The following is a 14,958-nucleotide window of genomic DNA, read 5'->3' on the forward strand; positions in this document are numbered from 1 at the left end:
TTTCATCATGTTGGCCAGGCTGGTCTCAAACTCCTGACCTCAGGTGATCCACCTGCCTTGGCCTCCCAAAGTGCTAGGATTACAGGTGTGAACGACCATGCCTGGCCCAAAAACACTTTTAAAAATAAAAGTTTTTTTTTAAAAATGGAAAGAAAAACAAATCTTAGGAACGATCCTCTGTGTGCCTTTGGCAGAAGGGCCCTTGGCAGCTGCTGGTTGCAGGATGTGAGGTTGTGGGCGTGAGAGCCACACACCCCATGTAGGAGCCTAGGGCTTTTCCTGGATCACAGTTGCTCCCTCTGCCTCACTGGTCTCCGCTGCAGGTGGCCTTTGTGGTTGGGTGACATTCTAGTTGGTTAACACGTGCGTTTGTTTGGGTGTTCTGTCCTCAGGCATCCGAAGGCGTCCCCATGAGGTTCTTTACCAAACTGGACCAGCTCATCGAGTTTTACAAGAAGGAAAACATGGGGCTGGTGACCCATCTGCAATACCCTGTGCCGCTGGAGGAAGAGGACACAGGCGACGACCCTGAGGAGGACACAGGTAGGGAGGGAGGGACAGGACGGCAGGAGGTACTTTTGGGAACTTGCCCTGCACCCACCTTGAGTGCTTGTAGATTAGGTGAGTCCTATTATCAGAGGGAGATTGTTGGCAGGGGGTTAAGGATAAGTTAGGAACGCAGGGTTAAAATTTCTCCTCCCCAGCTTATTAGCTGTGTGACCTTGGGGAAATTACCTGACCTCTCTGAATCACAGACTTCTCTTTAAAGAAACAGTAAAAATAAGGCTGGGCTTGCTGGCTCATGCCTGTAACCCCAGAACTTTGGGAGGCCAAGGTGGGAGGATCGCTTGAGGCCAGGAGTTTGAGACCCTCCTGGGCAACAAAGGCAACCCTCTCTCTGCGAAAAGCTTTTTAAAAATTTTATTCAGGCATGATGGCTCAGGCCTGTAGTCCTAGCTACTCAGCAGGCAGAAGCAGGAGAAGTCCTTGAGTCCAGGAGTTCAAGGTTGCAGTGAGCCGTGATTGCACCACTGCACTCTAGCCTAGGTGACAGAAAGAGACCTTGTCTAAGAAAAAAAAAAAAAAAGAGAGAGAGAGAGAAAGAGAGAGAGTAAAAAGATTCCACTTCCTCTACTTCACTTGACTGGCCTTTAAAAAGACAGAGAGAGAGAGAATAGCAATAGTACCTGCCTCTCACGGTATCCCAAGGATCAAATGAGTCGAGAAATGTAGCACCCACAGCCTGGCACATATTAATAGTAAGCACTCAATAAATGCAGCTACAGTCATTAGTATCATTACAATCCACTGAATTTCACTGTGAGGAGAGTGAAGGAGGAGACCCTTGCACCTAACTGGGAGGATGAGGAAGGTGTTTCTTTATGTCATCATTAAAAGGCAGTGGGGGAAATATAACCCCTAAAAATATGTTGAAAAAAATATACAGTCCCAGCTGGGTGTGGTTGCTCATGCTTGTAATCCCAACACTTTGGGAGACTGAGGCGGGTGGATCACGAGGTCAGGAGATTGAGACTATCCTGGCCAACATGGTGAAACCCTGTCTCTACTAAAAATAGAAAAATTAGCCAGGTGTGGTGTTACATGCCTGTAGTTCCAGCAGCTTGGGAGGCTGAGGCAGGAGAATCGCTTGAACCCAGGAGGTGGAGGTTGCAGTTAGCCAAGATCGCAGCACTGCACTCCAGCCTGGCAACAGGGAGACTCCACCTCAAAATAATAATAATAATAATTATTATTATACAGTCCTTAAAATGTATGTGAGACTTAGGGTGTCCTTTACACCATAGAGACAAAGACCAATAGAGCAAGAGTCAGATGGAGAAAGTCTTGCAGAGAAGGAGTTTAGCTGGGGATGCCCCACTTTTCCCCTCAAAGATTTACTGAGAATATACCTAAGGGAATAGAAATCATTTTGTTATAAAGACACATCTGCGTATGTTCATTGCAGCACTATTTGCACTAGCAAAGACATGGAATCAGCCTAAATGCCCATCACTGGTAGACTGGATAAAGAAAATGGGGTACATATACACCAAGGAATACTATGCAGCCAGTAAAAAGAATGAGATCATGTCCTTTGCAGGAACATGGATGGAGCTGGAGGTCATTATCCTTAGCAAACAAACACAAGAACAGAAAACCAAACATCACATGTTCTCACTTAAGTAGGAGATAAGATGAAAACACATGGACACAAAGAAGGGAACAGCACAGAGCCTACCTGAGGGTGGTGGGGTGGGAGGAAGGACAGGATCAAAAATAACTATTGGGTACTAGGCTTAATACCAGGATGATGAAATAATCTGTACAACAAACCCCATGACGTAAGTTTACCTATGTAATAAACCTGCACAGGTACCCCTGAACTTAAAATACAAGTTAAAAAAAAGAAAGAAAAAAGGCTTATTTCCTAAAAGAAAACCATGAGATACCTAACCAGGCCCTTCAGTTGCCCAGGGCTCTTCCTGAATTCCAGCAGGTGAAGACTGCCAGGTCCCCCAGGCTCTCCCCCAAGAGAGAAGAGATTCCTCCAGAGATGCTGAGACCCTTGCCTGGCTCCTGCTTGTTCTGGGGGCTTGCTGCAGGCATCCTTTCTCTCCCTCACCTGTGGGCTGGCTTGTGGGCCACCAGGGCCCCCTGCTTCCTCCCACCCTCATGGAAACGCCCTTTTCATGGTTGTGCAGCTCTTCATTTCCAAAAGGACCGCAGCTCCATGGAGGCTGAAAGGGTCCTAGGCAGGTCCTGTCCCTTCTGGCCTCCCTGGTCTGAGTGAGCGCTGCCCTCTGGAATCAGGAAGGTCAGGCTGTGGAAGAGCTAGGGCAGACCTGTCCCATTGTGAGCCCAAGGTCACTCACCAGCACTGCGCCCTGGCCGCGCCTACCCCAGCTGCCCCCAGGCACCCAGGGCCATGCTGAGAAGCTGTCCTGCAGAAACGTCCTCCACACTAACCAGCCTCACTCCCCTCGGGCCACCCACCCCAGCTAGTTGGGCCCCTCTGGGCACGGCTTGTCTGGAGGAAGATCCCGACAAGTTTCTGTAAGGGCCGAAAAAAGAACCTCAGTCTCATGACTGCTGGCTTCACTTCCCCAAACGAGGTCGCCCAGTTGTCGGCTTGAACCAGAGCAATGCGACATGAGGCACCCCCAGTCCAAGAGGTCTGCTTGGGCCCAGGGCACTGCCAGACCGTGCAGCTCAAAGCAGACTCCTAGTTGTCTTCAGAACCCCAGAGAGAGGAAGTGAAGGGCCCGCTCTCTAAAGAGGAGGTCCCCCGGGGACCACTGCGGTTGGGCCAGGGGCAGCTGCTATGTGTGGGAAGAGGCTCAGACAGAGATCTGGACCTGAGGGGCTCAGCGGCCTTTACCCACTCGTGGTATGTACAGGATGAACCTCCTCCGAAACGGGATGGGTGGGCTCCCACCTCCCAGGCCAAGTTCAAGTCATCTGTTGAATGTCTGTGAGTGAAGGGAACCCCCTCGCTTTCTTTTGTGTGCTTCTGAGGGTCTGGGGGAGGAGAGAAGGAAAGGCAGAGGCTGTAGAGAGGGGACCGGGGAGAGAGGGAGAGGGGCAGTGTGGTTAGGCCTGCCTGCCTCCTTACTCCTGGTCACCTCCTGTGGTTTTGGCCTATTCTGGGAACCGGGCCTCTGCCCAGTCCAGGGCTCAGCCATCATGAGGCACCTGTCTCAGCCCCTGAACGCCTGCTCACCTGCCTGCCACTGCTGGCTTAGTCTGCCCAAGATCAGCAGCGCTGCAGGCCTTTCAGGCCCTCCAATGGAGCAGGGCCTTCTGGCCCTGGCAGGTGTTTGCTGATGGCCAAGGTGGGGCAGACACTGTGCTAGCCAGGGCCCTGTGGCAAGAGGCTCTCTCTCCAGGAGGGAGTCATTGAGGGACATGGGGACACAGATGGAGATTGATAACGTGGGTGTGGTGGCCTGGACCCCGTGGGGCTGCGGTGAAGGCCAGGTTGCATGCACAGGGTCCTCACCAATGGCCTCCCTGCTGTTCTCTCCGGTAGAAAGTGTCGTGTCTCCACCCGAGCTGCCCCCGAGAAACATCCCTCTGTCTGCCGGCTCCTGTGAGGCCAAGGAGGTTCCTCTTTCAAACGAGAATCCCCGAGTGACCGAGACCAGCCGGCCGAGCCTCTCCGAAACGTTGTTCCAGCGGCTGCAAAGCATGGACACCAGTGGGTGAGTCCCCACTCAAGTCCAGCCGGGGCTTCATCTGCAGTGAGCCCAGCCAGGGCCGGGCTGGATGGCTTGGGTTTAGATCCTAGTTATGGGCCTGGTGTCCAGAGGGAGGTGGGAAAGTCTCTGGAGAGGGGTGCTTATCAGCTTGCACCTCAGAGGCCTTTGCACCATTGGCTTCAAGAAGGCCAGGGGCGTGGGCCTTAACCGGAAAAGCGCTCCACGTGGGTGGGGGAGCATTTTGTCTCCAGGCACAGCCCAGCATAGTGTAGGCACTCACTGGGTATGTGCTACATTAATTCATAAGTTAGTACCCGGCAATCTCCATGCCTTAGTAAATGTAACTTTGTTTTGTTTCTTTGTGAGAAGCGCTCCCCTATCCCCCAAAGAAATCCTAATGACAGGGCTGAAGCCGCATTTCCAACTTGAAGGATCCATCTGAGGCTGCCAGGGCTGCCCTCCTACTCTCTCACTTGGCAAAATATGGAGTAGATGCCGATGGGACACATATGCCACCGGGTTGCTAAGATACTTGGCGTGTTCCTATTTCCACCTGGACATACCCATTGGTTCTTCCCCGGGCTCTCCAGGCTGAGTTCTGTGCACGCTCCTTGAATTATTTGTGCTATTTATCAAATAGCCGAATATCCAGTGTTGCCACTATGTTGATTATCTCAATATATGTGTCTAAATAACAGATGTTTAAAAGTATTCCACATAGACTGGGCACGGTGGCTCATTCCTGTAATCCCAGCACTTTGGGAGGCCGAGGTGGGCAGATCACCTGAGTCCAGGAGCTCAAGACCAGACTGACCAACATGGCAAAACCCCTTCTCCACTAAAAATACAAAAAAGGAAAAAAAGTCGGGCGTGGTGGCGTGCGCCTGTAGTCCCAGCTACTCAGGAGGCTGAGGCAGGAGAATAGCTTGAACCTGGGAGGCGGAGGTTGCAGTGAACCGAGATAGCATCACTGCACTCCAGCCTGGGCAACAAGAGAAAAACTGCGTCTAAAAAAAAAAACAAAACAAAAAAACAAAAACAATCCACATAGAGCCCATTGTTTAATTCCCCAGGGTTTCCATTTCTTCCCAGGTTTGGATGCTGAATGCAGTAAACTGCATGGGGAAGAGTCGGGGACGTCCCATGGTTCCACCTGCTGACCTCTCCTACACCTCCTGCCAACTCCATCTCCTAATCAGCCCCTCCACCCTGCTTACGGGCTTCTGCCTCAGTGGGGCCAGCAGAGGCGTGAAGCTGAGCTTCCAGGCAGCCTTCCAGGAGGAGTTAGGGTCAAGGCATGGGCTGAGGGCTCATGGGCAGAGAGGCCTGCTTTTTCTATCTTAGCTTCTCATGGCAGTGGAATCTTCCTAAAACTTCTGTTTGGAGATGGAAATGAGTGAAGGGTCCATGTGCAGAGACCAAGGAAAGCGGCAACCCAGAGCTGCCCTCCATTCTCAGGGTCAAGGAAAACTGGGACTCCATATTGTGTTTTAAAAACAGTCTATTTCGCTTGTCAAGTTGCTTTGCACATAGAGGATTGCCTTTTGATTATTTTTCTTTAAATGACAACTTGCACAGTCTTTCCTGCAAGTTAATTAGCTCTCATCAGTTAGGTCTTAGTTAATAGGTTAATTATCACGTTTCTAAGTAAAATTAGCCTTCTCAAATAAACATAGTTTACATCTTTATGTCAACACTTTTCTACAACAAACTTTTTTTATTTGAGACGGAGTTTCGCTCTTGTCCACCAGGCTGGATTGCAATGGCACAATCTCAGCTCTCCGCAAACTCCCGGATTCGAGTGATTCTCCTGCTTCAGCCTCCCGAGTAGCTGGGATTACAGCCATGCGCCACCACAACCGGCTAATTTTGTATTTTTAGTAGAGATGGGGTTTCTCCATGTTGGTCAGGCTAGTCTCGAACTCCCAACCTGAGGTGATCTGCCCTCCTCGACCTCCCAAAGTGCTGGGATTATAGGTGTGAGCCACTGTGCCCGGCCTACAACAAACATTTTAACAAATAGAACTGCCTGTAATACAGACTTATGGTATCAAAGTTACAAGGCAACAGTCATTAGACCTGTTAAGATACATATTTTAATACAGGGGTCCCCAACCCTGGCCTGTTAGGAACTGGGTAGCAGCTGGAGGTGAGCGGCGGGCGAGCGAGCATTACCACCTGAGCTCCGCCTCCTGTCAGATCAGCAGTGGCATTAGATGCTCATACGAGCGTGAACCCGACTGTGAACTGTGCATGTGAGGGATATAGGTTGCACAACCCTTAGGAGAATCTAACTAACGCCTGATGATCTGAGATGGAGCAGTTTCCTCCCAAAACCATCCCCCTACCATCCATCTGTGGAATAACTGTCTTCCACAAAACCGGTCCCTTGTGCCAAAAAGGTTGGGGACCACTGTTTTAATACTATAGAAGAAATGTTTGCCCCTTTTAGTAAACAGACTCAGGCAGACACTGGATTTCTATGATGTCAAGACCCAGAATAAATACAGATGAACTTAAATGTAAATGTTCTCTTCTCAATCTAACAAGTCAAACGGGTAAGTCAGTCCTGTTCAGTATTTTTTTTTTTTTTTGAGACAGAGTCTCACTCTGTCACTCAAGCTGGAGCACAGTGCAGTGATCTGGGCTCACTGCAACCTCTACCTCCCGGGTTCAAGCAATCCTCCGGCCTCAGCCTCCTGAGTAGCTGGGACTACAAATGCACGCCACCACACCCAGCTAATTTTTGTATTTTAGTAGAGGCAGGGTTTCACCATGTTGACCAGGCTGGCCTTGAGCTCCTGACCTCAGGTGGTCTGCCCACCTCTGCCTCCCAAAGTGCTGGGATTATAGGCATGAACCATCATGCCTGGCAATTCCTGTCCAATCTTAAGAGCAATGGCTTTTCATTCTTTCACAGATCCCACAGGAAAATCCTTGTGGCCTTTAGTTTCAACTTGATTACATATCAAGCCTGGAACAAAAATCTTTAAGGCGGTGGGGTGGGATGGCTCACACCTGTAATGCTAGCACTTTGGGAGGCCAAGGCGGGTGGATCACCTGAGGTCAGCCTAGCCAACATGGTAAAACCCCTCATCTACTAAAAATACAAACATTAGCTAGGTCTGGTGGTGCACGCCTGTGTTGCCAGCTACCCAGGAGGCTGAGGCAGGAGAATCGCTTGAACTCGGGAGGTGGAGGTTGCAGTTAACTGAGATCTTGCCATTGCACTCCAGCCTGGGTGACAGGGTGAGACTCTGTCTCAAAAAAAAAAAAAAAAAAATTAAGGCTTGTAATAATTTTTTTACACACAGGTAATTAACATGCTTAAGCCTCAGTTTTCTGATTTGTGAAACAGGAATAATTAGTAATAATATCTGAGTCATAAAATTGATTTGTGGGTTAATGGAGAAAATGAGCATAAAGTGCTTAGCATAGTGTCTGGCATGTTGTGTTCAGGAAACACTTGCTATAATTACAATTTCCATCATTATGGGAACAAACACGCAAGCGTTACCCAGAACAAAAGGTGCTGGAAGATAGAATGCAGAGGGCTGATCCAGCTTTAGTGGGTGCCCCTCATGGGACTGACCTGGGCTCTCTGCCTGTGCCTCTGCCACCAGGGTTGATCTGCACAGTGAACAAGCCCTGCCTTCAACCCCATTCACTCTGTACACTGAAGGGTTGGAGCAGATTCGACACGGCAAAGTCGGCCACTTGCACTAACTCATTCCATATCCCCAGCCCCATCACTAATCAGACTCCCCCATGGAGCCTGGGATGACTCCAGACCCTCAAAACACAGTGCCTTAGGTAGCCTTTGGCGGTGAGATTGCAGAGTGCATGTGAGCTAAAGCCATTTGCTATCTCTAGATCCCATTATCCTTCCAGCTCTCAGACCCTATCTTTATAGGTAGATAAGATAGATAAACAGTCCCGCTATACACTTTCCAAACCTTTTGGCCTCCTTCTTTTTCTTTTTTTTTTTTTTTGAAACAGTATCTCGCTCTGTCACTCAGGCTGGAGTGCAATGGCGCCATCTTGCCTCACTGCAACCTCTGCCTTCCAGGTTCAAATGATTCTCCTGTCTCAGCCTCCCAAGTAGCTGAGATTACAGGTGCCCACCATCACACCCGGCTAATTTTTGTATTTTTAGTAGAGGCAGGGTTTCCCCGTGTTGGCCAGGCTAGTCTTGAACTCCTAACCTCAGGTGACCTGCCTGCCTTGGCCTCCCAAAATGCTAGGATTACAGGCGTGAGCCACCGTGCCCAGCCTTGGTCTCCTTTTTAAAGTATAACCATTTCCCAGACCTCCAGCCAGAACCACTTCCTCCCAGTAGCACCCAAAGGAGCTCATTGAGAGGCACCTTTCCTGCTGGGCCACTTTTCCTTGTTCTGAACATGGGAACCTTCGTCCAGGTTTGCAAACGTTCTCCTGAAGGACTGTGTCCCCTTGGAGGTTCTGAGGATGAGGATTTGTTATTGTTGTTGCTGTTCCCACTGGTGATGGGGGCTAAAAGAAACAGGCAAGCATGGTTTGTTTCTTTTTTCTTTTTTTAGGCTTCCAGAGGAGCATCTTAAGGCCATCCAAGATTATTTAAGCACTCAGCTCGCTCTGGACTCTGAATTTGTGAAGACGGGGTCCAGCAGTCTTCCTCACCTGAAGAAACTGACCACACTGCTCTGCAAGGAGCTCTATGGGTAATGGCTGGCCCACGGGGGCGGGCAGGTGGGGGTGGCCAGCAAGCGAGAGAAACAGCTCATGAGAGCGAGCGACCTCTGCCTCTGCCTGGCTGAACAAATGCCTCTGCTGCACTCACAATAATTGAGTGGTGAGCACAGCTTAGAAATCTCTGTGGTTGTTTGGAGGTCTTGTTATCATGGAATTTGAACAGTAGCTTGTGTGTGCTGCAGCTTTTTAAAACTAAAGTTAACTGGAGGCCAGTTGCTCTGGGAAGCAGATGGGGTGGGAGGACATGGCCAGCCCTTTCTCACTTGCACAGGATCTGGCTCTTAAGATTTTTGCTGCTGCTCTTGCTATTTGCTGCAGCCGTTACACCTGACAAGCACAGAAAGGCACTGAAAGGAAATAAATTAAAGTCAGTCTATTTTCTGCGTGGGTTGTTATAGCCCAAGATTTCCAGTGATGTCAATTTTTCAAAGTGAGATAATTCACCAAAACTTCAATTTTCTGATATCTAATCCATTGAATGACCAACTGGTAGAGGTTCTGATTTCTTTTAGATTCTTTTGGTTTCACATTTTAAAATTTAATTGATGAGCCGGGCGCGGTGGCTCACGCCTGTAATCCCAGCACTTTGGGAGGCTGAGGCGGGCGGATCATGAGGTCAGGAGATCGAGACCATCCTGGCTAACATGGTAAAATCCTGTCTCTACTAAAAAATACAAAAAATTAGCCGGGCATGGTGGCAGGTGCCTGTAGTCCCAGCTACTTGGGAGGCTGAGGCAGAAGAAGGGTGTGAACTCGGGAACCAGAGCTTGCAGTGAGCCGAGATTGTGCCACTGCACTCCAGCTTGGGCGACAGAACAAGACTTCATCTCAGAAAAAAAAAAAAAAAATTAATTGACGAAAGTTAATTACGTTTTAATTGTTAAAAGTGCAAAAGTAAGGCTAATATGCCGTCCAAAGAACTGGCAAAGAGTATTTTAAATGCCAAAAGCTTGAAAGAGAAAAAAAAACATTCCAGAGCATCTGAACAAAGTCACAGGGAGCCAAAACAATCCCATCACAAATGAAAGGTCAGGCCAGGTGTGGTGGCTCATGCCTGTAATCCCAACACTTTGGGAGGCCGAGGCGGGTGGATCACCTGAGGTCAAGAGTTTGAGACCAACCTGGCCAACATGGTGAAACCCTGTCTCTAATTAAAAAAAAAAAAAAATTAGCTGGGTGTGGTGGTGCACACCTGTGATGCCAGCTACTCTGGAGTCTGAGGCAGGAGAATCACTTGAACCTGGCAGGCTGAGGTTGCGGTGAGCCAAGATCTCGCCACTGCACTCTAGCCTTGGTAACAGAGCAAGTCTCCGTCTCAAATAAACAAAGAAACAAACAAAAAAATGAAAGGTCAACGTTTTGGTTGGAAAAATGGGATTTCATACTGGCAACGGTTTTTTAGTCTGTGCTGTTTTGTGTTTCATTACACATACAGAAGTTTCAAGATTCCTTTGTCGATTTCTCTGGGGCTGTATCAATCTTAGCTTAGTTAGTATGCAGAAAAGAATCTTTTATCATCAGTAATCCAATTCAACTTTCCTTTTAAAGGCTTTTAAAAGCATAATCAGTACATTTGGTAAATTTAACAAATAATTTCTTTGACAAATTGAGCACTCACCAAATTGGCCAGTTGGGCTTCATTTCAATGAATTGGTTTTCAGCTAATGCAGCTGTAGCTAATTGGACCTGGAGCTATCATTTTCATAGATTTCCATGGAGGAATTTTGTTCCATTTGATGCTGTTGTTATGAATCACTTTATCGCTAGGGGAAAACACACACACACACACACAGCACTTTCTCTTTGTAAAACACCATTTCACGATGGCTGATAACAAGCTCTTAGTTCTGCTTCGATGGAGATTTTGTTCTTCCCGGCTTCCTTGTGGAGAAAGAGATATATTTTAAGTCTCTCCACGAGGCTTCCCTCAGACTTCCCCCAGACACTTCTGCCCGTTACTAGGTTTCCCTAACACCTCACTGTTCCCTGGACTTCCCAGGAGCCAAGTCACCTCATCACTACAGCGGTGGCAGCTTCCCCAACTCACCTTCTTCTCAGGTACGTGGTGCCGATGGAGAGAACTTCCTTCGGCTTCTAGCCACTCCATGACTCTGTTTAGAATTAAAGACACTGTCATGCTCTAAATTTCCCTTGCACGCTTGTCTTTGCTTTCATCGGTAAAGCGACAGTCAGGCTTGGAGACTTGATCAGCCTTGGAATTTTAGGAAATCGTAGAAAGGAACAAAATGATGCTTCCCATTTCTCCTGCCAGAATCCCTGCAGATTCTCATCCCCGACATTGTAAACCTGTAATTTTCAAACTGCTTTGATTGGAATAGGTCTTCATTCATTCGTTCATTGAACAAACATGTATTGGAGGCCTCCTCTGAGCCCTGTTCTGGGTGCTGGGATGTAGCAACAGACAATGCACAAGGCTCTCGCTCTTTTAGGCCTTTTTGGATCTAATGTCTCAGCGTCTCAGTGAGGAGCACAACAGTAGATTAAGGATCCATATGAACAAGATTTTTTTTTTTTTTTTTTTGAGGTAGGATCTTGCTCTATCACCCAAGCTGGAGTGCCGTGGCGAGATCTCAGCTCACAGCAGCCTCAACTTCCTGGGCTCAAGTGAGCCTCCCACCTCTCAGCCCCTATCCTGAGTCCTCCCACTCACTTGCTTCCCCCGACCCCAACTGAGAAGCTGGGACTACAGGTGTGTGCCACCATACCCAACTAATTGTTGTGTTTTTTGTAGAGATGGGGTTTTGCCTTGTTGCCCAGGCTGGTCTCCAATCCTAGGCTCAAGCAATCTGCCCTCCTCGGCCTCCCAAAGTGCTGCAATTACAGGCATGAGCCACCATGCCCAGTTCAAACAATAATTTTAGTAAACGTCATGATAAGATAAAACAGGATGATGTGAGGAAGAGACATTGGGTGGGAGAGTGCCAGCTTCCTTTGGAGGTGAAGGAGGTGACAGAACTGGGATCTTGGTGACAAGAGGGAGCTAGCCACCCAGTGATTTGGCAGAGGGACATTAAGTACAAAGTACAAAGGTCCTGAGGCAGGAATGAAGACAGCCTGCTCAAGGAACAGGAAGTCCGTGTGGCAAGTCAGTGTTACGAACTTACCTACCACAAGAGGTCGGGGAGAAGCTGGTGTAACATGGCCAGAGTCATCAAGTAAAAGCATAGGCTGCCCAGAGAGGTGGAATTTTAGGTGAATAGCAACTTCTTTAGTATAAGTACATACCATGTAATATTGGGATATACTCATGCTAATAGATTATTCATTGTTTATCTGAAATTCAAATTTCACTGGATGTCCTGTGTTTTATCTGGTCACCGTAGGCAGGAGCCACATCACGCAAGGCCTTATGAGGCCCTGTAGAGTTTGTGCAGGGCTGTGCCATGATCTGAATTCGAGTGGTGGAGGATGAATCCTAGGAGGCCCTGCCCAAACAGGACCAGCTGGGAGTGGCTGTGGTTGTCCAAGTAAGACGGGATGGCAGTCCATGAGGAAGGTGGCTAGCAGGGGCAGGGGTCTGTGTCTGTTTTGCTTCCTGCTGAGTCCCACATTATACACAGGCTCTGGCACATGTAGCTCAACAGATATTAGGTAAATGACCCAATGGCTAGGGGCGTGCAGGTGCTGAGAACTGGTATGACCTGGCATATGCGTGCATGGCAGAGGTGTCAGACTTGCCACCTGATTGGATATGGGGTGAAGGGAAGATGAATCTAGGGTGACCCCTGGGTTCCCAGTGTGAGTGGCTGAGTGGATGCTGATGCCAGTTCCTGGGATGGAGAAAGTCAAGAAGGAGGAGGAAGGAGAGGGTGGTGGGAGGAGAGTTCTGGGCTACATTTGACTTGAGGGGCCATGAGGCATCCGAGTGGAGTCACCAACCATGGAGCTAGTGCTAAGAAGCTAGGATGTGGGGGATGCATTTGGGGAATCATGGGGGATCCTTTTGGGGAATCATGGGAGATGCATTTGGGGAATCACTGAAAGCTGGGAGTAAGGTCACTGCAGGTGAGAGTATGGACAAAGGAGAATAGGGCCAGGCTCAAGATTTAGAGGAGGGACGGAGAAGGAGGAGCTGGGAGGTGGTTGAGAATGGCATCAATGATGTCCAGGTCTATTTGCTCAGACCTAAGTGTGAATGAGAAGGATGTTGAGCACTGAGGAGTGAGGAGAAGTGCCGAAGCCTCCTCTGCAGAAATGTCGTGATGATGTCCCTGTGTGGGTCTGGTGTAAAGATCTCTTTGCAGTACAAAGCATCAGGCAAGATTTGTAACCCCAGGTTTCCTAGAGCCAGACAGAAACTTTTCCAGAGAGAGAGAATGAGGAACCAGAGACTGGAAATATTTGGTAACTCCTGAAATGGAGACACCGAAAGGATTGCAAGTGGAATTTTAAAATAAAAGATCAATGGTCTGAATATCATTACAATATCTATTACATGAGAGCAGGATAAGATTTTTAATAAACCAAAACCAAAAATACTTCATTACCATTATAACTGTTTCATTGGAGGCCATAAAATAAGCCCATAGTTTTCCAATCAAATTTCAAAAATTAGATCACAAAACAGAGTAGAGTGTCAGAAACATGTATATCAAAAGTATGAAAGGACTAAACAAGCCGAGATGAGGAATATGTGGTAAAAATTGACAGTCCTTGGAGACAGAACTCAAAGGTGCTACCTGTAGCTAGTAGGATAGGTTCTTGAAGAAGTAGGAAAAAAATTGCCAATTAATGTGTACAATAAAAAAAAAAATTTCCAGGCTTACAAAAGAGCTAAATCTAGGTTTGAGAAGCTCCATAATCATCCAAATAACACAGCAATCAAACAGCAACACTTAAACGTCTTCTTCTTTTTTTTTTTTTTTTCCTTTTAAACAGACAGCATCTCACTCTGTCACTCAGGCTAGAGTGCAGTAGTGGGATCATAGCTTATCCATCCTTGAACTCCTAGGCTCAAGCAATCCTCCTGCCTTTGACTCCCAAGTATGTGGGATTACAGGCATGTACCACCATGCCCAGCTAAATAAAAACAATTTTTTTTTTTCTTAGAAATGAGGTCTCACTATACTGCCCAAGCTGGTCTCAAACTTCTGGGCTTAAGCCTTGGCTTCCCAGAGCTCTGGAATTACAGTTGTGAGCCACTGTGCTGAGCCTAAATCTCTTAAAATGTCTCTAAATGACAAGAAAAGATAAATTCAACAAATAGATTGTTACAAACAGTACCATAGCTTTAAAATGGTTGATATTTAATATTATTCAAACTCCTTGACAGTATAATAATGATTCTGAAGCCATATGTCCAAGGAAAAGGCTACTGACCTGGAAAAGCTCAGCCTAGCTGTCATTTAAGAGCACAAGGAGTCTTTTTCAGAAAATTCCTAAAAATGTACCAATCAAATGCCTTACTCAAAAGGAATCCAAAAATTGTTTTCCAGAAATTTTATAGTCCTAGTGATCTTAAAAACAAGAAGCCTGCAGCTTACTGAGCAGCAAAATATGAATATACTTAAAGCAGAAAATGTTCATTCTATACTCCCATAACACACTGTGATGAAAATAGAAATAAGTCACAAAACTAGCCACAACCACCCAGTTACCTGTACATTTGTGAAACACCTTCTAAATTACAGCTAATTAAGAAAGAAACTGACACAATAATACATGGGGTAGGTGTGTAGGCGCAGAGTGACGTAGTCAAACCACTGCATATCAGAACACTGTGTGATGCAGCCAAAGCACTACTTAGAGGAAAAATCATAGCTTTAAAAGTTCTGTTCTATTATTAAAAAGTAAATAGAAGGCCGGGCATGGTGGCTCATGCCAGTAATCCCAACACTTTGGGAGGCCAAGATAGGTGGATCACTCAAGGTCAGGAGTTTGAGACCAGCCTGGCCAACATGGTGAAATTCCATCTACACTAAAAATAACAAAAATTAGCCAGTTGTGGTCTCACACACCTGTAATCCCAGCTGCTCAGGAGGCTGAGCAGGAGAATCACTTGAACCCC

The 14,958-nt window shown here is 47.5% G+C and overlaps 1 protein-coding gene across 1 annotated transcript in view; it reads left to right on the plus strand.

Annotated features, from left to right (window-relative positions):
- INPP5D (inositol polyphosphate-5-phosphatase, 145kDa) overlaps positions 1–14,958 on the plus strand; it is a 161,908-nt gene that overhangs the window by 67,872 nt on the left and 79,078 nt on the right. Inside the window, 3 exon segments of the mRNA XM_011952024.1 lie at positions 393–543; positions 4,031–4,202; positions 8,759–8,899. Of these exon segments, the coding sequence (XP_011807414.1) occupies positions 393–543; positions 4,031–4,202; positions 8,759–8,899 (464 nt within the window).

Source organism: Colobus angolensis, unplaced genomic scaffold, assembly GCF_000951035.1.
Source record: "Colobus angolensis palliatus isolate OR3802 unplaced genomic scaffold, Cang.pa_1.0 Scaffold33, whole genome shotgun sequence".
Classification (NCBI taxonomy): Eukaryota; Metazoa; Chordata; class Mammalia; order Primates; family Cercopithecidae; genus Colobus; species Colobus angolensis.